The sequence below is a fragment of the Hetaerina americana genome, unplaced genomic scaffold (assembly GCF_022747635.1).
Source record: "Hetaerina americana unplaced genomic scaffold, ioHetAmer1.1.p SCAF_2, whole genome shotgun sequence".
Taxonomy (NCBI): domain Eukaryota; kingdom Metazoa; phylum Arthropoda; class Insecta; order Odonata; family Calopterygidae; genus Hetaerina; species Hetaerina americana.
The window spans coordinates 3,164,817-3,189,147 of record NW_027286763.1 but is presented as its reverse complement, the minus strand read 5'-3'; the positions used below and the strand labels follow the sequence as shown (position 1 = coordinate 3,189,147).

Here is a 24,331-nt window from a genome sequence, read left to right as displayed (position 1 = left end):
AGAATAAAGAAAAAGAGTTCTATGTAAAATATATGTGAATAAACTTTGTACATATGTTATAACTTAACGAAAGTTTTTTCACAAGTATACTGATTACATAGGAACAAATGCACTCAAATTGAAACAGAATACATCCTTCAATACAAACTGTATATGTCTATCTGAAACTAAAAATTTGGAGAACCAGAAATAATTTTTTTTTAGGAAAGTTAAGGCATTTATTCAATGAAATTAAAATCTCAACTGTACATGCCTTAAATCCAGAATTTAATCAAAATCTTACCACCTGGCCAAAAATCCACTCTTCTCACATCCCTTCTATCTTTAAAATATTTGAAAGACCACCAGGGCCCTTTTCAATTCCCTTAATGTGCCAAAATATGTGACTCAATGCAAGATGCAAAGCCTGCTCCATTACTCAGCACATGTCCCCTACCCCAATAGCACTTTCTTTAAAGTTTACCGTAGTTTTTGGCTCCTTACAGCACCTTAAGCAACTTTAAGCAGCTTTTTACATTGGGCAATGTGCCAAACTCATCAATTTAAGAATTAATAACCACTGATCATCCTGTATTCCCTCCTCCTATGCCTCACCCCAACTCCCAGATGCTTCTATCCACATCTGTTTCAATAAATAATAATAATATACTTTATTCATCTTATAATCATATTCACATATGGTAATGTCATCATTTAGGAACATACAGTTGTTCATAGATAATATAGTATACAGCACTATATACAATCACATAAAATACTTATTTGAAAATATTTGCATACATACACCTAGTATTCTACTCACGCTAGACCTTATAATTTTAGGCTAGTAAAGTCGAGCTCATAATACTCCTCTATTGAGTATAAAGGATTGGAGATAAGCCAATCACGCAGCACCCTGCATTCTGTACAGTCAGCATTGCGGGCTCACTTTACAGAATTTGGAAGCATGCTAATCAATTTGGTAGGTAGACCTTCAAATTTGTAAGTCCTGTCTAGCCTACAGTATGGAAAATCCATATTAGACTTTGCTCTGGTGCTATGGCTGTGAGCGTCAGCCCTAGTGGAGTACATACTCGTATTTTCTTTTACATGAACTAATGAATAGAATATATATAAATTGTAGACATTCATAATTTTTAAATTTAAAAAAAGAGGTCTACAGCGTTCAAGTGGACATGAATTAGATAAGGAACGGACTGCCTTTTTCTGCATCACAAAGATTAGCTTAATATCAGATGCATGCCCTCAAAGTCTAAATGCCATAAGTAATATGTGAGTGAAAGAATGCATAGTAGGCATTAATTAAGTAGTCCTTACTGACATATAATTTCAATTTCCTGAGCAGAAATAAGGCTCAGGCAAGTTTCTTCCTAATGTGTAGAATATGAGCACTCCATGTTAACTCCCAGCAGTTTCACAGGGACAGTATCCGGTGTAGCAGATTTTATTGTACAATTCAATTTATTCATTCAGCATAAGCATAGAATTATGCAAGGCTTTGTCAATACATGTTTTACACTTCATATCAATAAAAAAGAACATTATGCAAAATCAAAACAATATGAAAAATACAAATGCATACAATTTTTTGGGATTAACACATTTCAATTATACATTTAAAATGGTATGCATTAGAAAATCATCTACACTAAAGAATAATTTACATGAAAGTAGTTTTTTCACAGCACACTTGAATTTAAAGGAACTTTTGATATTTTTAATATAAGCAGGCAATTTATTGTACATAAGTATTCCCTGATGATCTATCGCTTTAATTGTTTTATTTACTCTGTGCTGACTTACATGGAATGCATTTTGGCTTCTCGTATTATGACTATGAAGGTCACAATTTTTAATAAACATGTCTTGATTTTTGTTAATAAGAGACACTGTTTCAAGAATGTATATATAAGGAAGAGGTAAGATATCTAGTTTTTCAAAAATAGGTTTACTGGGAGCTCTATTATTAGAATGTTATTATGCAAATAATCTTTTTTTGCATTTTAAATAATTTTGGAAGGAAGATAGAGGAGCCCCAAAAGGGAATACCATAATTGAGAAGTGGCTGCACATAGCCAAAATATATAGTTCTCAATACCTGAATGCAAATGATTCCCTTGAGTACACGGAATGCATAACAGATTTGTGTCAGTTTTTGAGTTAATTTATTAATATTTTCCTCCCATGAAAGATTAGAGTCAATCAAAATACCTAAAAACTTTGTTACCTTTAGTTCTTTTATAGGGCAACTGTTAAATATTGGTTTAAAATTTATTAACTTCTTCTTGAGATTGAAGTTTAAATAATGGGTTTTACTAACATTTAAAGATAGCTTATTGTCAGTGAGCCAGTTCATCAAATTGTGTGTAGTTTCTGTTACCTCGTTCATTAACTGAATGGGATTATGGTTATTAAAAATTAAGTTAGTATCATCAGCAAATACATGACATAAATAAATGCACATAGAAGATGCTGAGTTTTATCGGGATTCATATGGAGATTGATGGCAGAAAACCAATCCACTGCCTTTTTAAGTATAATAGGAACTCTATTCATCGCATCAGAATGATGTGGGGAACTATGTAGAAAAGTAGTATCATCCGCATAGAGGACACAGTCATTAATCATATTGGGGCACAAGTCATTAATCATGACCAGAAGTAAAAGAGGTCCTAGCACAGAGCCCTGAGGTACACCATATTTAATGGTTTTGACTGCTTACCATTTACATAAACTGACTGCTTACAATCGGATAAGTAGGAAGAAATAAATTTTAGTTCAGTATCCTTAAAACCATAATATTTCAACTTATTTAAGAGAATTGTGTGATTAACACAGTCAAAAGCTGAAGAGAGGTCACATAGTGAGAGAGCCAAACATTGATTTCCTTCAAAAGCCTTGATTATTTGCTTTGTAACATATTCAACAGCTTGAGTTGTACATTTGTTGGGTCTGAAACCAAACTGAGTCGGTGTAAATAGATTTAAAGATTCAAAATAGTCCAGTATTTGGGTAAATACAACTGATTCAATGATTTTTGCAAGTGGAGAAATAATAGTAATAGGACGATAATTGTTTGGAGAACTGATATCACCACGTTTGTGAACAGGAATGACCTCGGAAAACTTCAACTGATCAGGAAAATAACCAGACTGGAGACAAGAGTTAATGACAATGGCAGGAGGGCATGCTAACCAGTCAATTACATATTTGATTGAATTATTTGAAAGCCCAAACATATCTTTACAATTATAATTCTTGAACTTTTTCACTACTTTAAATATATCTATCTGAGAAAGTTCTTTCCATCTAAATGTAGAATTGGTGGTGGGAGTATTACATAATAGGTTATTAGCAGTGTTAGCTGAGGTTTGATTAATATTATTTATATCAGCTATAATATTGTCAACCGAACTAATAAATTAGTTATTAAAAGATTCAGAGTCTATTGGAACATCATCAGACTTTTTACTTGATCCTGTTTCTTTTCTGATGATAGTCCAGGGTGCTCTGCATTTGTTGGATGCAGTTTGAAAAAAGTTGCAAACTTTCTTTTACAATCATAATAGGTCAGCAGGGCATCCCAGTCAGTATTATTAAGCAAAGTTACGAAGTCATAGACATGATGTACAGTCATCTGTCTAACATACACAGTTTTGGAAGTTTTGTTATAGCTATTAACACACAGCTTAGGGTGCCATGAAAAGGAGATTGCAAAATGATCAGAGAGCATGGGGTCAAAGACTTTGAGAATATAGTCGGATTTATCAGCATTAGTTATTACATTGTCAAGACAGGGATTCAACCTAGTCGGTTCCGAATTGGTGCAATATAAATCAAAGCCCCCGAGAAGAATGTTTAGCTGAGTATGATTCCTTGAATGGCAACCCATGTCAACATTTAAATCAGTTCCTATAACGATAGTTGCGTGAAAGTTTTGAAGATAAGTTAAAACCTTCTCAAACTGTTCACAGAATGCATCAAAGTCTCCATTAGGAGAACGATAAATAGATGCCACAATTAATCTCATTCCTTTAAGGTACACAGCAACAATTTCAAAATGTAGATCCATACAAAAACGATGTAAATCCAACCGTTTACACGGGAGATCGTTTTTTAAATAGATGCATACACCGCCATTTTTGAAATATTATCTACAGTAGATTGAGCCAAGAGTATATCCCGTTATTTGATATAGATCACTTTCCTGCTCATGTAACCAGTGTTCAGAAAGACACAGAATATCATAATTTGCCGAGTTCAAGTATATTTCCAGGTCACAAATCTTGTTTCTTAGGCACTGAACATTTAACACGAGGAAGTTGACAGAAAAAGAACTAGAACTACCCGAGGTTTTTGGAGTTTTCAATTGGTGCACTAATATTCCGGAGAATTCCGGCGGGATCTCGGAAAAAAATGATTGCCGAGGAAAATATTTTTTGGCCAAAACTCTGGGGAAAGGAGATCTTCGTCAATCGAGATATGAAAAGAGGCATAATTACCTCTGGATACCTCAAGCTGCTCGATATCTACTGATGTATCGGGGAGCTCGGGCAGGCGGTCCTTCAGATAGGACATAATTGTTTCTGTCCAGGATGAAAATTCCAAACATGCACGTGAGAACGCCGATTAATGCCAGAGATAGAGCACTTTTTACTAGAGCAACCCATGGCGGGTGTACGGCGTCGCCGCTTATGTTGCATAACATTAAAGCCGTCCCTAGAAATGTAAGAAGGTTTGTCTAACAGAAGCATTTTCACCAGTGTATTCACTCGGTTGAGTGACGACGACGGATTTCAGTGGTAGATGCAGAAGACACAGAAAGAGATCGATGTTGAACACGGGACGTAACAAGCACTGTAGATGCATTCCGTTTGAAGGCACGAGTTTGCGGACGTTCCGGAGCACCAACGGTAGGCTTTTTCTCTTTAAGCATCGGCGGTTGAACTTGAGCATTAGGCTTCGGAACATTAACAGATTTTAAACAGTCTGCAAAAGTAGTCGCACATTTAGGCTCTTCAGTAGTAAGTTTGCGTTCAGATTTAATATAAGTCAATTCTTCCTTTAAAAATTCAATATCCGATGCCATTTTGGAGATTTCATGGACAGACGCTCGGGTAAGAACACTTCTTTATGTGTTCGTATGTAATTTTCGTTGTAGAGTTATCTTTGACCTAACCTGACCGTTGCCACCGGGAAATTTGCCTAATTGCAACGTAATTGTGTAAATAAATAAATAAACTTCCAGTTTATGTCACAGCATTCTAATAATGCTTTTTGAGGAAGATCCTTGAGTCCCGTACATTTGATATGAAAAAATCGCGGACAACAGTCACAACAGGTAAATTTATCGGTATAATCGATAGGATTTTTACAGGAGTCACACAACAGATCAACAGCAACGGACGCCATCTTGAAATTAATGTGAAACAATGTAATTGTTACAATGTATCAGTTATATCCTATTTTACTCTTAATGGCTTCAATTCAAGTATATGTAGTGAATTAGTATTGGAGTAATCAAATAAACTGGAAAATTTACAAATCTAATAAACCAGCAAAAAAATCATTTTACCAAATGGTTCTTATCACATCTTTCAGAACTTTAAAAATTCAAACTAGTGCCTAGGACAGTCAAAGTCTTGATGAACGGCAAGGTCATCGGTCATATCAAATTGACACATCAAGTGATGGCTTTGAAAATGTTACATAGGCTATTGATGACTGGAATGTGACAGGGATAAATGTAAAGGAAAAAGAGATTGCGAATAAATTGAGTGCAAATTAATGACTGGTCAGTAGACATGTTAAAAAGCATGTAATGGTTGTGATGTTGCTTAAATTGACAGGAACCATTTGGGATAGTGATATAAAATAGTGTGGTGATCATGGCAGTCGGGGTAAAGGCTTGTCTCTAAGTTAGAGAACTAATATGAGTGCATGAAAATGTGAGTTAGTGTCTTTTATTGATTTGGGTTTGTAAGAAAGATAATATCAAAGCGTTGTTATTGCAACTGGGAAAGCATCAGTGGAGAGCACAGCAGAATATATGAAGGAAAAGTACTGGGGAAAATTAAGAGATATTTTGAATTAATGTTATCCTGATGAAAGGATAATAGTACATGTTAATAAACGTGAATGGCTGTAGTGACATAAGAAGAGATTTTTATGAATGATAGATCTAGGGGTACTGAGTACAATGTAAGCTGAAAAGTGAACCTTAACTTGATGGTCATGCAGGAGGCGGTCATAACACTTATACTATACAGTTCAGGACTAAAAGTAGCAAATCGAGTAAAAGGAAAGTCGAGCAGGCTGCTTTTTTGCCCAATATAAATTATAAGAAAGCAAAAGATTTTCCAGAACCTGACAACCAATAGTATTCAGTGTTAAATTAATGTTGAACTCCCTACAAATTATGACATTGGCCTCCAGAGTCAAGAAAATGGATAGTATTAGTTCCAGTTGATCACAGAAATGTTCAAATACACCATTAGGGAAGTGATACACAGAAGCTATGATCAGATTCAGATACTTCAACATGATCGCAAGTATTTCAAAGAGCAATTCCATATAGAATTTGTCTACATCAATTATTTAAAAGGCATATATTTCAAGGCATAATAATAATACTTTATTCATTTTTAAAAAATGGTACAACCATATTAAATGTCGTCAATATAAATATTATTTAACATATAAACATAAGTTCTTAAATACAATGAAAATTATCACAAAAGAATTCATACAATGAGTAAAGTGGATGAGCAAGTAACCAGGTATTTACCCTATTCTTGAAACTCTGGATACCGTCTGATTTCAACTGAGTAGGCAGATAGTTATACAGTCATTGTTCATATTATGAAATTTGTTGTAAGTTGATGATAATCTGCAATAAATAGTATTTAGATTTGATTTACCTCTTGTGGAGTGGTTATGGATGTTAGATATATTGATAAGTTTTTAGATTGACTTTCATATGAATCAGAGCCTTAAAGATATATAAACTAAATACAGTCACGATTCCATATCTAATAAAAAAGGTTTGCAGGAATCTCATGGTGGTATATTAGCAAGAGAGCAAATAGCTCTCTTTTGTAGAAGCAAAATTTGTTTAACATTTGGGGAATGACCCCAAAACTCTACACAATAATTCAAATGACATTGAAAGAAGGCATGGTAAAGTGTTAAATGGTACTCATTGGAAATGGGAAAGTTGAGATTTCTTAACGTATAAACAGCTTTACTCAGTTTATTATAGGTCTGACTGATGTGAGCCTCCCAGTTAAGTTTTGTATCAATATAAATCCCTAATATTTTAACAGTTTCAACATCAATTATTTTTGATTTTAGACTGTAAACAATATGCTGAGTTTTGTTAGTATTTATTTGTAAATGATTAACATCAAACGATTCCTTAGCCTGTTTTTGGGTAGCGCTAGATCGCACCTTTGCATCTTTTAGATGCTGACATTTTTGCACAAAACTAGTGTCATCAGCATATAAAACAGATCTAGGTTTCATATTACAGGGCAAATCATTAATCATGATAATGAAAAGTACTGGGCCAAGCACAGAGCCCTGTGGTACACCACATTTTACTTTAAGAGCTGCAGACCGACAGCCATCAAGTTCAACCAATTGGTGGCGATCATCCAAATATGACTTTATTAGTTTCAGTGCAATTCCCTTGATACCATAATATTCTATCTTTGTTAGTAATATTGAATGATTAACACAGTCGAAGGCCTTACTAAGATCACACAGTGTCAAAGAGTGTTGACTGATTCCCTCTCTTCAAATGCATTGATGACATAACTATCTACTCTACAACTGATTGGACTCTACTGCCAAAATTTTAGATTTCCCAGATCAAAGGCCATACTGTGATTTGGAAAAGAGATTATTTGACTCAAAAAAATTACATATTTGATCTTTCATAATAGCTTCAAAAATTTTACCAAAAACTGGGACTATGGAAATGGGACGATAGTTAGCTAAATCATCTTTATCACCTTTCTTATAGACAGGTACTGTTTTGGAATATTTTAGAGCTGTTGGAAAATCTCCTGTCTCAAAACATAAATTGACTAGCATAGCTAATGGTTCTACAATGAACACAATAATGTCCTTTATTAGGGAATTAGATAGACCATAAATATCCTTACAGTTGGATTTTTAAAATTTTTTAACAGTTGATATATGAGGGCGGTTCAATAAGTACCCGTGTTTGACGACAAAGGGCGTTCCTGAGGGACATTTATGTTATCATCGTGTACTGCCATCCATCAAATGACAGTGAAACAAATTGCAGACTGATTTATAGGTTGGTTTAGATTTGGTAGCCATTCGAATAATACGTGTTTCATGATTTTCCCTAAGATGGAAAAGGAGCAGTGTCGTTCGGAAATTCGCTTTTTGTTTTTGCATGGGAAGAAATGCAAGGAGATAAAAGCAAAGCTGGATGCTGTTTATGGGGACACTTCACCATCTATGACCACAGTTAGGTATTGGTTCAACGAATTTAAATGTGGGCGAACATCGGTTTTTAATGAGGAGCGACCAGGACGCCCGGCAGACGTGGTTACCGAGGTAATCATTCAAAAAGTCCACGCCATGATTCTCGCTGATCGACGAACGAAAGTGTGCAAAGTAGCCGAGGCCGTGGGAGGTCTGTTGACTAGAACGGCAATTAATATTTTACATGATAAGTTGGCGATGAAAAAATTGTCGGCCCGATGGGTGCCGCGATTGCTCACGGTGGACACCAAGCTGATCCGGAGTTGTCGCTGCCAAACTGCATGAACTAAGTTATGAATTGCTGCCGCACCCCCCGTATTCCCCCGATCTGGCTCCCTGCAACTTTTTCTTATTCCCTAACATGAAGAATTGGCTCACGGGAAAAAAACTTAGCTGAAACGAGGAAGTTATTGCCGAGACAGAGGCGTATTTTGGAGAGTTCGACAAATCCTATTTTTTGGAGGGGTTAAAAAAATGGCCGGAACGTTGGGAGAAGTGTATCTTTCTAAAAGGGGACTATGTTGAAAAATAAAAAAACATTTTTGAAAAAATGGATTCTTCATTTCTAACGCGGGTACTTATTGACCCGCCCTAGTAATATCAAATGGAGTAACAAAATTCCATTTAAAATTTAAATTATTCGGAGAAAGATTTTGTCGCAAATTGCCAATATTTGCAGCATCAACGTTTGGAGAGAACAAATTGTTTGCAACAGCTTTTAAGAAAAAAATATTTACAGCATCTGGGGTAAAAGGAAGATTTTCTTTTCAATCACCATGACCAACTTCTTCATTGATTACTCTCCATGCTGCCTTTTGTTTATTTTTTGCATTCAATATAAAATCCTTATAAGATTTACTACTAGTACCACATATTTCTACAAGTACGCTTAAATACAAGTACCACAAATTTTGGATACAGACCGACAGTAGAATGATACCAAGCCAAAATTGCTAATTTTGTACACAACGAATTCATTTTTCGTAAGCCAATGTTCATTGAGACAGAATATTATAGCCACCAGGTTTAACAATTACTTCTTTCTCAGATATCTCATTTCATAGACATCTCACATGTTGCAATGTATTGATGTCATTACCAAGTGATGAGGACTTACAATTTGAAATTCCCATTTGGAGGCGGGTAACATGCTTAACTAATGAACACTTTTCCGTGGTGTTATCGTTGTGGGCCCTGGTTGCTGAGGTGGATACCAGCGCATTATTATTTTTCAAATCGGAGTTCCCTCGATTGATTACTGCAGCTGCAACTTATGGAAAATACTCAGACTCTTCATGAGTAGCAGTCAGTTTCAGCGGTTTGAAGGGGTAAAATTTCCCCACTTCCACTTGCCAAATACTATCATCTTTAAGAAGATTCTCTTTTGGGCTAATTGGCATCCAGAGTTTAAAAGAAGTATATATCTCACCAAATCTCAAACTTTCACATTTGAAATCACTTCTGGGAAATATTTCGGTCAGACGCTGCACGATGTCATCAGGCGTTGCACTGGCCTAGATGTCACCAATGTAGAAGAGAGTCCTGCGAGGAGCTCCCACAAAGTTAGATGCAACAATAGGCTACTTACAACTTCCACACGTTTTTTGTTTGCTTCTCTTATACGAGGGTGATCCCAGAAGTACCTGACCCAACTTCATGTACAAGATATGGATTAGGCAGGTTTATGAATTGAATATGTAAATGTATCTGTTTAATATAAGTAATATCAGTTGGTTACCAAAACAAGGACAAAATATGGAAAGACTGCTGTAGGAGTATGTCTGTATAATGTATATGTATATACATGTATCAAACATGACTGTTAAGAACCAATAAACATCAATCAATCTGAAATCAAAAACAATATCAAACCTGAATAAAGAGACATTATTTCCACTATAATATTCACATAATATGGAGACAGTGTTAGGATATTACTCATATTTCATGCTTGAAAATACCTACTCTTCAGTACGGAAATATCTCATTTTAACGTTACCTAATATCAGTGACGACTTAATAAATCAACTGAATCCATCATCTAATGTACCCTAGCATGGAACTAGAATTAGAGAGTAATAAAATCAAATTTTTTTTATTAAAATTCAATTGCTGATTGAATCTTTTAAGTTGGATTAGTATTTATAGCATATCTACTGCATGTTATCACTTGAGCAATGATTGTGATTGGTGGGATACATAACAAAAAAGAAGACCTAGTCATGAAAATACCTTCAGGAAGATATTTAATAATATGCTAAGGATAAAATTTGATGGAGAATTTTCACAGTGGCTAGTGTTCTGATTAAATAATTTTTTCATGTTTTCCTACAAAAAATTACATGGCTTAAAAATAAGCATAAAATTGAAAGAATAACCAGATTGATATATGGTAACTGATATAAGAAGTATTTTGAATAAAAATTATAGTCAAGCACAGTCCAACACATGGAACATCATGACATTATGTAATGTGATGGCTTATGCATTCTGATGACCTCTAGGGCTATGCTTGCAGGATTGCTCCCTGTAGGATCCATTATGCCATTTAAGCTCATTCATAGAAGATCGGTAAACCTTGTTGCAAGTGTTGTTGAACAACAAGATATGAAAAAGGATAACAAACATAGAGCAGGTGAACTCCAGGCCATTATGAATAAAGATAAAAGTTGAACCAATGACCTCATTGTCATTCAGATCTACAACGAATCAGAAGAGGAAAAGAAAAAAAAGAAAGTATAAAGATTTGAATAATAAACTGGGGTGGGAAACTAATAGAGTGAAAGAAGTGGAGTGGAAGGTGGAAGGCACAGTGCAAGGATATGGAGTGTTTATGGAGGATGAGTGAAATGAAGGACACAACGGACAGAAAGGCGAAAGATCAATCAGGAAGTAAGAAGGGAGAATCCATGCAAACAATCAACCGTAAGTCCAGAAAATTATTACTTGAACCAGAAAAGATTCAAGAGAGATAGAATGAATAAATAGAGGAACAATATGGTAAATACATTAAACCAGCAAGCTTAGGCATAGAATGAGAATTTGATGTGGATGATAATAGCTTAGGCCCAGACATACTTGATGGGAAGAGAGAAAGGATATAAAGGGAATTCAAATCAAATAAGACTGTGGGGATGGATAACATCCCTGAGGAACTGCTCCATGGGTTAGGAAAATGTGGGCAGAAGAGCCTATGGACTGATTTGTAGTACTTATGGAGGAGGGATTTGGCTGGAAGACTTCGTTAGATCAGTGCTAGTTCCCATATCAAAAAAGGGAAAGGCGGCCACATATAAGGACTAGCAAACAATAACATTGATTTCACATGCAGCTTAAGTGGTTCCCATGGTCGTCAACTAGAGGATGATGAGTAGGGCAAATGATTACTTAGGGGATGATCAGTTTGGGTTCTGAAAGGGGAGAGGTATGTAGGATGCCATTGCACTAATGAAATCACTCAATGAGAATGGAAGAAGGGGGACCATTTGGGCTCAATTTTGCCCAAATGAAGACCTCCATCTGTCTATCTATCTCTAAGAGAGGAACATAGAAACCAATCAGGGCATATTTCCTTGTTTCTTAGATTTCGAAAGGTGTTTAATAGATTGAATTGGGAAAAACCAATGGATATATAGCCGGAAATAGGAATAGAGAAGAGGGACAGGAGGCTAATCCACAACCTGTAATTATCTCAGACTGCTCAGATGCAAGTGGGGGATGGGCAGCGTTAGGAAGAGATGTAAGTCAGGGTTGTCCACACAGAGTTATCACCTATGTTTTTCAATGAATATGGGGAGGAAATGTTAACTACACTAAGAGTTTACTAAGAGACACGGGAAGGACCAGGGATAGGAATGAAAATCGGTGGGGAATCCATAAAAAGTAAATTGGGCACAATCAATGAAAGCAGAAAATAAAATTAGAATTGATGGATTGGGTGACTTACCGGCAAACTGGATATGTCTCGGACTGCCCAGATGCGTGCAGATAGAGAATCAGGATGGGTAATGTTTAGAAGAGGAGAAGACATGGTTGTCCATTATTGCCGTCGCTCTTCAATGTACAATACGATTAAAGAGGCACGGGAAGAACTTGGGATAGGAATTAAAGTCAGCGGGGAATCCATCAACATCAGTTAGATTTGCAGATAATCTAGCATTAGTTAGCCCATCAGCCAAGGAGTTACAATCATCGCTGATAACATTAGAAAATTAGTTATATAGGAAAGGGATGAGGATAATGTAAAAAAAACAAAGTTAAGAGGTTTTGGAGAAAGAGAAAAGCTAAGTTAAATGTTCATCTACAAATGTTAGAATGAGGGCAAACACTGGAGCATGTGAAATATTTTACTTCTCTTTGAAGTGATGTGGACTACGAAGATCAAAGCAGCTGGGGCGATAAATAGGAAGAACAATGTGCTTTCAACATGGAATATTTACAAGTAGGGAGTTATGACAGGGATATTGAGTAAGTCCTGCATAGCAAAGTATAAATATATCTGAATTAATGAATATTAAATAGAAGTATGCAGGTCATGTAATCATCTTGGGTTTTATTTAGTATTGAAAACCTAATACTTTTCACAAGATCTTGAAAATGCCTAGTATAGAATAAACCAAAGCTAGGGGCACTTGCACAGTAGTCTTGTTTTAGAGGGACATCCTAAGTCACTTAAATGGGTTAAAGGGTGGTTTGTGCTGGTGGATTCCTTTCAAGGGAAGGGATTCACCGTGACGAACAGGAAAACATTGCTCAGCCCCATGCAAGTTAAAAGAACAGACCGTTTGCAGGTGAGGCACGAATGGAAAATTCAGACGTGGGAAGTGAAGTGACCAGTGAGGTTTAACTGAAATCACTTGACCTTACCTCCTCTAATGCCCTTCCCCATAAGCATTCCATGAATGCATTCACCTATACATCTCAATGCCACATGCTTTGGTTTTATCGATATGTGCTCAAAAATTTTAAGAAAATTACATATTTCTGGTATCGAAGAGAACATTTAAAGCCTCATTGATGTAACAGCTTCTTAATTATTGGTTCTATTGTTCACATGGAATCCACTTTTTGAAAATGAATACGGTACACTCTTTTTGATCATGAATAATTAGAGAAGAGGTACTAAATCCCAACCACACAGTTCAATCCCAAGTTTGGTGGTATTGTTTGTTTGGAATTATGGATAGAGCTCGTTCCCAGCCTCATAGTGTGAAACAGTGGGGTATTATGAGTGGGACATTGCCTTTCTCAATTCCACCCGCAGTTTCCCCCAAGGATCAGGTGCCCGAAAAATCACATTTAAGAGAAGTTTCGGGTGTTACCAGCAATCGAACCCTGACTCTCTGGAAAGTAACCAAATGTCCATCCAGTCGGGCAACCAAGCGCACGTTAAATGTGAATTAAAATATTACATCTTTATTAGGAAATGACTTAATTATTTTTGGGTAACATAATTATGGCTTTTATCTATGATTATTTCATGTTTACATCCACACATTCTAACCGCATAATACATAAAATTGGGTAGGTCTAGATAATTGAAATACGACATTCAAAGGCTCGATTCTCCATTGCACCCATTCCACACGTTTTGATTGTGAACCACAAAATTCCTAAAGGGCTCACCACTGCATGAAAACACAAACTTGTACATTTTTTTCTGTACTGACGGCAACTTCAAAATGTACTTATTGTTCGCGTCAGTTGGAGACTTCCAAATATTCCGAGCAGCTTCATAAAATTCTGCGTTCTCATTCTTTAAATACAAAAAGCATTCACACATTTTATGCATATATTACCAACATAAGCCGATGGAACAATTTCATTGTCTAAATGCTCCACTTTTACTACTTCACTCAGAAGCAACACGGAACATGGTTCATAATCACAGCCACTGCCACTTCACTTTGACTTTCGATAGTTTCGATAGATTGCGTTTGCAAATCAATTGAAGTTCAAATCGCGTCATTTCAATTCTTTAAATTCCTCAATTAATGGAAGGGCCGAGTTGGACGTTAGAAACACAGAACTAATAGATATATTCTACGAAGGATCTGGGTTTCATTGTAGTTCATTTTTTAATGATATTATTAAGGATAGGAGATGTGCAGAATGTAATGTGGTGTTAGACGTAGGTAACTTTTAATAAATGCTCCTTTGGTAATTTCCCAAGCACTAATCTTTTCGTTACTTAAATGTCTTCGATTTCCTCTGCATCCCATTTATTGGTGAAAAGTTTTCGACCCCTGCAAGGGGTTACTGGTATTACGCTATGGAAGGTTGTACCACGATCGAGTTGCTCGCAGAATCGTAGTCATTCCAGTTCATCTGGCAAGTTTTGAGTTTCTCTTCAAATTGCTTAAATATTAAATTTTTCTATGATAAGCCCATTGTAAATTCTTGTTTTATTTATATCTGTACATATTGTGTATTTGAACGCCAACGTTTGGAGTAATGGTCTGATTAATAAGTTATCCAAATGTAATGAAGTACAAGGTATTGTTGGAACATTGCACGCCGCAGACAGAAACTATTAGCACGTTTAATGATTTAAGCATAGAAAAGATTGCGAGGTACTACTTCGGTTGTGCTACTTCTGGGATCTGAATGAATAAAAATGATCAAGTTTTTGACGAAACTCACAATTCTTTCCATAGGCTGACATTCTGGATTCAGTACATAAGACTCAAAATGGTACACTGTGACGGAAATATAGTTGTCTTACATTAATATAACATATATAATATAGTTTGTTTATATCTTCAATAGTTGTTTCCACAGCATGTACAGTGGAGTGATCAATTGCTGGAGCATTTCTTTTTTGTTCAGTGAATGTCTCATTTCTTAACCACGCCTGTGTGATAGATCATTTCCTTGATCTTGTTTGAAAAAAACATTTTTAAGATATATTAGGTATTTGCATTTATGATGGCCCCTAATAGTAATAGCAGTAACATACTCATGGAAACTATAATGGAAAATATGGGTCGTGATTTTTACATTGGATTGGATTACTGCCTCATTTCATTGTTCTTAAATATGTGTGATATTTAATTTACTGTTGCGTTTGGTGACGACCCCAGTAAGATGCATGTTTGGATATATTTATGTATATATTTCTTCAAAACAGGATTGCTGTAGCTCTTAATTTTATCAGTATATTTGTTCTTGGGTACCTGTGCACTCTGGCCATGGAATGCCAATTAAGATATTTTCTCGTATTTTTTCTATGCTAACTTCCAATACGTCATAGGTAACAATAGAATCGCCTTTTGTACTGATTAATGCACTCTATACAGTTTATAAACTGTTGTGAAAATATTCATAGCACACTGATATTGTAATTTCGAAATAGGTACTATCTGCTGGAAAATGTTACAAGATAAATGCACATTTGAGAAGGATTTTGTTTTGTTCATGAAGAGCCATCATTCCAATACTGTAATTGGCATTTTTCACTTCTGTTCACAGAAGTAATAAAAAACCGATACGTACTCTTCTCGCTTTTAGGGAAACTCATTTAACAACACCGATATTTTATCAATATCTTGTAATTTCCATGATTGTTTAGAAGTGTGCTAATAATTTTTGTATCTGTGTTACGTACATGCTTATTGTTCCGTTAAATAGAGGCCAATAGTGATTTGATCGTTTGATTTTTACCAATAAGAGAAATATTTATGAATGATTGTTTTGGAAGGTAGAGTTTGAGAGGACATGGCAACGCCTGAGAAACTCTTCAATTGTTCGATACGTTCGTGGACTGGAATGGAAACCTTTACCTCTGGGGGTTGGATTTGCTTTGCTTGCAGTTCTGCAGTGGAGACACATAAGAAATAGGCCACATAAAAGACCGGAAGGCATTGAGGCTGTCAATGAGTGGGAGGTATGAAAACTTCAGCATTTTGCTCAGTTTTATGACCATTCACATGTTGTTTTTTTTAAATTCTGAATTCCTGGGTAATGTTAATACAGTGAGCTATACAAGTGAATGCATAATATATATATATATATATAGTTACATATAGTCTTGCAATGGTTGAGACAAATATCTGAGTATGATTGCACAATTCTGAAAAATCCACTTTCAAACAATTAGGAATGATTTCTGTCCGCCAATTCGTAAGTTTTTGAACCCCTTTTTCTCACCAAAAGAGACTGGCATTGTTCTTGATACTCCAATGCGATAATCTTCACTTTTTCCGAAGTCTAATGTGTGGTCCGGCCCAGACTTGACACACTCCATGATTTGGGAGAGACAACTGCTCATTTTTTGTGCTAAAATTTCAAGTAGCCATGTAGAGTATGTAGCTTTGTGTCTCTGCCAAAATAGACCACAGTCTAAGCCGGGCCCTTCATGACATTTGAAAAGAAAGAGAGGTAATCACCACAGAGCCGTCCCAGCCTAATGCAGGATGCAAAAGCAATGACCGAGCACCCAAAAACTTAAAAGGTTATTATGTCATCATCCAGAGAATCCATTTTAGATGAAAATCAAAGCCTCATGGGATGGATTTGATGCAGACTACTGTAAACCAAACTTCCATTTTGATCACTGCTACTTTATCACAAGCAAAAACCTCTTTGCTTTCTTCAAGATGGAAAGTAGAATATTTTGAGGTTTTGTCCAGAGTATAACTCAATCACGTATTCCTTCCAGATTTCATGTTACCGCATGATGCCTCTTAGGGCGCTCTCCAGAGCGTGGGGCTGGGCGCTTGGGTGCCAACTCCCTACTTGGGCCCGCACCCCTATTTTATCAGCATATGCATCAACATTTGGGTGCAATCTCTCAGAGGCTGCCTATCCTGAGCTTTCGTCGTATTCTTCTTTGGGGGAGTTTTTCTGTCGGAGCCTGAAGGATGGCTGTCGACCCATTGATGCTTCACAGCCTCTGGTAAGAAGTGTTTAATTGGTTTCACAAATGATGCTCTAATAATTGCCATAACTGGGATTCCATGAGTCATGCAGGGCAACATGACACAACTGATTTTAGTGATTAATTTGCATATGTGTAGGTTTTAGATTTAGTGTTGTTTATTAATATGTAGCAGGGAAACATCATTTTGAAGAGGAAACGCTGGGGGAAAAAGGGCTGCTGGGTGAGAACCAGGGCTGGTAAGAAATAGCAATAATGTTGCCATGAATTTTTAGTGAGATTTGTTGGAAAATAAATTGAGTCCAGAAAGGGCAAATGAAGAATAAAACTTGGAAAGGCAATGGTAATGTATGAAATCTGTTTTTAATTACCAACTGAATTTTTCTACCGAGTCACAGTGACTAGTTCTGGCGATTATGATAGGGCTCCCAATATTTTGGAAATTAAATTATGAAAATAAGAGTAAAACAAAGTTATTCAAGCATAGCAGGGGAAGAGGAGATTTCTGGTCTTGGGAAATAGGGATGACCTCTCAATCAGACTTTGACAATGCTTAGAAGCATAGAGGAAATTCCCGCAAAGCACTGCAGCAGCAAAGTTGTAGAAATGTTAGCTGAGGACACTGGAGACATCCCATTGGGGAGTTTCAGCCCAGCTAGTGCTGGAGGGAATGGAACCGGAAGTGGTGAACCAGCAAGATGGAGAGTTTGTTGGAATGATTCTTGAGAAATGCAGTGTGGCAGAAAACTCCATAGAACTCTTGAAAAGGCAAGCTGAGAACCCAGCCAGCCCTGCCAGAAAACCAATGGATAGTGATATGATGGATTTTGGGATTGTCTGAAAAGTTATCTTTTTGGTGATTGAGGTCATTCTCTAAACAAAGGCCAAATTTAAGAGATTGGGAGGGACCATGGAAATATATTCTCTTTGGGTGACTTGGAAGGGTCAGGGCCATCCAATGCAGGAAAATAGTTTCTATTTCTCGAAAAATAAGCAAATCTTGGCTTTTGTCTGGATTTGACTTCAAAATCACTCTTTAGGAAACACATGCATGGTCTCCTTTACCGCTCGGGTGAAAGCCAAGATGAGGAGGGGGGGCATCTCCTTCCAGATGTATTGAAGACCCAAGATTTCCATTCTTAAGAAGATTTTCAAGCCATTTTTTCAATAAATTAATAAGGTTTCTTTTGCTTACCAACAAAGAAATGGTATCATTATTGAAAACTCAAACAAATCAACCAAGACCCATGTGCCAATGCTTCAGCATCATCATGGGGTCTTGGCAACTCCAACCAGCAGGTCTCTGACCTGATCATAATGCTAAAGCCCTGAAACTTGGGTCCAAACTAATGTATTTATGTGGTTATTTAAAAATTTTCCATGACAAAAGGTAATGGAATGGCACCGGGTCAACGAGCAACAGGTTTTTTTTTGTTAGGGAAAATACAATCGTTACAAGCAAAATTGATTCTACCTATATTCCTAGGCTTTGAGTGTTGCTCTGAGAGATGCTAAAATGTACATATCTAAGTCCAAATCACCGTGCAGCAATTTCCAAGTAATGTATGTATGTATTATTATACAATATCCTGTGAATTGATGTAAAATGTTAATGTGTTGAATGATAATGCAGTTAATGGCAATTCATTATGAAAAAATACTGTCTTGGAAAAAGATGTCTCATTTTATTCTTCTCCCATTTAAAATAGGTCTCCCCTGCTGATGGAAGGGTTCTAAATTTTGGCCCAGTGAATTCATGTCGCGTAGAGCAGGTCAAAGGAGTGACCTACTCTCTGGAAACTTTCCTTGGGCCTCCAGTTTGGGATGAGAAAGAAGACTATGATCATTTCCCTGAATCAAAAGAAAAGATCAAAAAAGACATGATGCCACGATGCCTCCTGCGTGACAAGAATAACTGCCTCTACCAGTGTGTCATATACTTAGCCCCAGGAGATTATCACCGCTTTCATTCACCGGTTGACTGGAATATCAAATTTCGTCGACATTTTCAAGGTGTGAAAGCATTGTTTTCCTTAGCAAGTAGGAGAGTAGCATCCTGATGTGAGTTATAATAGTATTAATTCTTTATTCGCCCTAGGACAAGTATTCAATAAATATACATATGCCTCAGTAAGTAATTTGCAGAAAAAAGAGACAGAAATCAAATGAAACTGATGTTTTCAAAGAACAAATAACTTAGTGGTACACAATCTACTTACATGTTGTTTTGGCTCATAATTAATTACTTAAGAAGGTGTTTCTGCAGTTCCCTGACATCACTCTCCAGCTATTTTTTTCAGGGCCTCGAGAAAGGGGTACACTTGTCAGCATATGGGTTTTCACTTACCCTGGCCACTGAACATAGCTTTGAGCAGCACCGCCCAGGAAAATATGGCACATCTGATTTTTATTCATAGAAAAATCTGAATAATGCCTTTTACTTCTTTATGACTTTGACCTCAATGTGAAATAACAATATATGAAGACTTTTCATTTTTAGATAAGAGTTTTGTTAAATCTGTGGTAAATGAAAAGAATGGATTATGGGAAAAGGAGAGGAGGTTGTGAATTTGCCATTTGATGGACATTTTTGTGTTTTTCCTTAAAACTAAATTCCATAAATTGATGGAACCTGGAAATAATCATATTTGAAAAATAATTTCTTCTACTTTGGGAGAAAGAAAACTATTGAAGTAATTTCCCATATTCTTTTTCCACCAAAATAATGGCAGTTATTAGAGATACATATTTGTTTTAACTCCTGTGATAAATTGGTAATTTGGACGTATCCTTGCTGCTCTGTTGACTTCCAAGTTTGCCTGCGAATGAAGCATTTTTATATATTCTATTGTTTCAGGCTTCACTTCGTGGAAGTATTTAATATCCATACTAAAAAGAAAGAAAGACTCATACTTTTCCACAGATTTCGTACTTTTCTCGTACTTTTCCATTTTTCGAAAGACTCGTACTTTTCCATTTTTAGCTCAACGTTCCTCTCATATCCAAGCTAGTGTCTCTAGGAGTAAAAGCACTCACTGTAACTTTGTAGAAGTATTGGACATGAAAATGCTCTACGTACAGTAAACACGAGAAGCCACCAGAGCAAAACAACACTGTATAGGTCTATGATACATGATAGACGTGCCCTTGTCAAACCATCTTTAAGAATTAATGTTAATGAACTTTTCCAAGACTTGATCATAATGTGAAGCTTGATCAAGTTAAAAACTTTAGAAAGAAGTTTCAAGTGAGCTGCAGTTTGCCAAAGGTGGGCCTAATGCAGTCCCACGGTATGATTACTGACTGCTTTATTGTCAGGAAAACAGGCACCAGTCGGTATGTTGCACTTAATTATGTGTCTTAGTGAATGCCCATAATATAAGAGAGCTTATGCATTTGTCCAGTGGAATATCATTAGCGTATAATATCAGGTTCTTGGCAAATCTCCTGGACCATGATCATAATAATAGGTCACTTCTGTATTTATTGAGCTGTAAGTACAATACAAGAAGTATATTAGCAATTAATTAGTGCCGACCTATTATGTAGGTGAGCTTCTTAGCGTCAGTCCTCGAGTGGCCAGGTGGATTCCTGACCTCTTTAGCCTCAACGAGCGTGCCGTGTATGTGGGAAGCTGGAAGCACGGATTCTTTTCCACCACCGCCGTGGGGGCTACCAATGTCGGGTCCATCAAGATTTACTGTGATCAAGTAAGTTTGGATCATCTATTTTTCATCAAATTCTAATTTTGCAATTGATTCATGTTCTGAAGCTCTGTTGAAGACACTTTTAGGTTTTCTAATCATCTGGAATCATGTCACAAAAATAAAGATTGAATTGGTTTATTTATAGCAAAACTACTCAATCATTGAAATGGAATTTCCATAATATCTGTGTACGCACTACTGATGAGTACGGTGCCTATAAGACCGCTTAAATCAAAATGAAGGGACAGGATGCTTCGGCTTGATATAAGTGGCCTTCACCTTGATTCTTCTCCTGCCGATGTGATCACAGTGGATACTCTTTAAGTAGAATTAACCCCTTTACTGCTTTGAGCATACACGGTACGGTCGCCCGTCTGGCTGCTGTGAATGTACCTTTCCTTCCTCTCCGTGGTGCGTTGTAGATGAACTTTCTCTAATAAATAGCTTTGTCGAATCAAATCAACAATTTTCCATTGAATGAAGTGAATTTTGATTATTTGTCTCAATTCAAATCAGGAATAATACAGGAGACACCCTCCCTTTTCACCACAACTGAGGAATTCGTACATTTCCGTGCAGTGAGCCACAGAGAAAGGGTTTAGAAAGTGAATGTGCAACATATGCTAAATCTTATAGCTCCTTTGTTTTATTCATGGTTTTTAGTTTAATTGTTTTTGTAATGTGCTTCAGCTCCATCCTCAAAATTGCCATTTTGGGAGATATGCCAAATATCCTCTGCTGCGAAATGCTTGTATTCATGGGCCAGAATGCATAAATGATATTGCCTACTGAACCAAATCAAGTCTTTGTTTGCACCACTCGTGGAAAAAATCAATATTTGCGTTTGCGTTCTTTCAGACCCTTCAAACAAATGAGCGAAAGTGGAAGCTGAACAGGAGCGAGGACAAATATTTCGAGTCCTCTGGGGGTTTGGTGTCTCTGAAGAAAGGAGATCCGTTTGGGGAGTTCAACCTCGGTTCAACAATTGTGCTCCTCTTTGAAGCCCCCAAGGATTTTGCGTTTAATTTGAGTGCAGGGCAAGTGGTCAAGGTTGGTCAGCCTCTGCATTGTGATTGTGAGCCTGTTCAGAAGGGTAAATAATTCCCTCGCCCTCAAGATCTGTTGCATTGTGTATAATCAATTTAATGCAGGATTAGAGAGGGTGCCAATTAGGTTTTGTTCACAAGTGAGTGATCTTAATTTCATTATACCACCAGTGTGTTATTTACTGTTGAAAGTGTTTATTTTTGCCAGACCATGATATTGTGATAATAAATGCACCATAAATGCATTCACCATTGTTAATTAAGAAACTGCAAGTGCCTTGAAATATCATGATAGGATACCTAATGTTATTCTTTTGTAAAAAAACTGGGTTCTTGTGCCAAAAGCTAATATTTTAGTGCATTTATATTTAATTTGCTGTTCCTCAAAACTGGATTTTAAAAGATTAAATGTTAACAATATTTGTGCATACTTTCATCATTGTAAATGAGAATTTTATATGGCATTATTTTTTGTGCCAAAGTGCTATTGCATAGTTTATAATAAAATGTTATGAGAAATGACTTTATTTGAATTTTCAATACATGCATCCAATTGAAATACAATATTGAGATATGTATTTCTACTAAGGACTGGTTTTATAAGATTGTCATAAGTTGGGAATGTATTCAGATTGTGTTTTTATGCTACTAGCAGCATTATTAATCATAATTTAAATAGAAAATAAATTATTTTAAGTTCATTATCTTTTTCATTGGAAACTCTAAGTATTAATTTATACTTCTGAATGAATTTGAATTTACTGAAGGCTAAAATGAACTTTTTCATTCATACAAAACTTATTTTTGGCTTCAACCACTTTCTGAGTGGAAGTGCTTTGTGATTAAGTGTACAATTATACCTAGTGAAACCTCCAATTCTAATCATTCTAAGAACATTCATACTTTCATAAATGGAAGAAAAGATTAATGAACGTACGTCCTGAGGGTGGTGCTTATCGTTCAAAGAGTGAGAGGCATTGGATTCATATGTTCCAAAAAAGATTGATTTGACAAGAAAACATGCCTCAGTCAGCTAGCTATGAGACCTGCCATTGCAGTACATTAAGTTTAAAGTGTAGCCAGAATGAAGCCTTGCTTTTTGGCGGATGAAACATCTTGAGAGTGATCAATTCACTGTAAAATCACCTTGCAATGGGAATTCCATTCATTCTGGTGTAATTGTAAGCCTTCATGGTGGCACTGGGATGTGCTCTGCAGCGTAGACTCAATTCAACCAGCATTGGAGATTCCACAGAAGCCGTGGGGGATGCCACAACATTAACTTTTAACAGAGTCATGTGCTAATATGCATTTCAATGCAACTTGTAGCATTGGCGAGGTTGTATCCTAGTGCACATTCACCTTCCACTATCACCCCCAGGAAAATGTTAGTTGAAACCATAAGCATTTTTTAATATAGAGAAGAAAATAAAATTTTTGAAATGAAAAGTACAAAGTCATTTATGATTAAAGTTCTCATCCAACATACTTGAGTGCTCACCTGAACATGTGGAAATCATTATATCAAGAGGGAATTTGTGAGCATTAGCATTAAATTCTTGGTGTGTCGTGAATCATCGAAATTGGAATAGAATTCCTCATTATTTTTGCATTGAATCTGCTGCAATCTGATCTTTATCATATCTGGGTGGAGACTGCCGAGAATTGTATATTTTTTGTTTGTTTTAGCTTATTAAGATATAATTGTTGTTTTTTATTAAATTGATTAGTGTATTTCCTCCTGCTTATATTAAATAGGCTACTGAAGGATTTTCATTTTTGTTTTACAATTTTACCAGCTTCATCAAGATAAGGAGGTAATCGCACACAAAGTTCCTGTATTACCACCTTTAATTGGGCTTAATGTGCGCCCACCTTTCCTGCTTCCTTTGGAACACTCCCCTCTCCTCTCCCACCATGCCCAGTGTCTTTGTGTCTGTTGCTTTCAATCCATTCCACCTTTTCCATAGCCACATTTCAAAAGTCAATCTATGCTTATCATCTGGCTTCCATTTCTAAGTTTATGTGCCGTAGAAAACCACACCTATTAATGTTTTAATGGGTGTTTTCTTAACATCCTTACTCAGGATCTATGTCATCAACTCCCTTCTTCTTGTAAAAGCATCTTTGCCCAATGACATTCTTCTGATTTTGATGCTATTTTGACTATCTTGGTCTAG

The 24,331-nt window shown here is 36.3% G+C and overlaps 1 protein-coding gene across 1 annotated transcript; it reads left to right on the top strand.

Annotated features, from left to right (window-relative positions):
* The first annotated feature begins 14,502 nt into the window (after positions 1 to 14,502).
* On the top strand, positions 14,503 to 22,778 carry Pisd (phosphatidylserine decarboxylase). Its single transcript, XM_071585395.1, has 6 exons — positions 14,503 to 14,850; positions 16,224 to 16,405; positions 17,180 to 17,416; positions 19,108 to 19,411; positions 20,948 to 21,108; positions 21,964 to 22,778. Exons 1-6 carry the CDS (start codon positions 14,715 to 14,717, stop codon positions 22,204 to 22,206), a joined length of 1,263 nt encoding a protein of 420 aa, XP_071441496.1. The 5' UTR covers positions 14,503 to 14,714; the 3' UTR covers positions 22,207 to 22,778.
* Positions 22,779 to 24,331: the final 1,553 nt, after the last annotated feature.

What these genes read in the sequence shown, in the direction of transcription:
- Pisd (XM_071585395.1), top strand. Translation starts at nt 14,715, where the DNA reads ATGTCTTCGATTTCCTCTGCATCCCATTTATTGGTGAAAAGTTTTCGA. An exon ending in TAGTCATTCCAGTTCATCTG is followed by an intron (nt 14,851 to 16,223) that starts GCAAGTTTTGAG and finishes TTTGGAAGGTAG; the next exon opens with AGTTTGAGAGGACATGGCAA. An exon ending in AGGCTGTCAATGAGTGGGAG is followed by an intron (nt 16,406 to 17,179) that starts GTATGAAAACTT and finishes TATTCCTTCCAG; the next exon opens with ATTTCATGTTACCGCATGAT.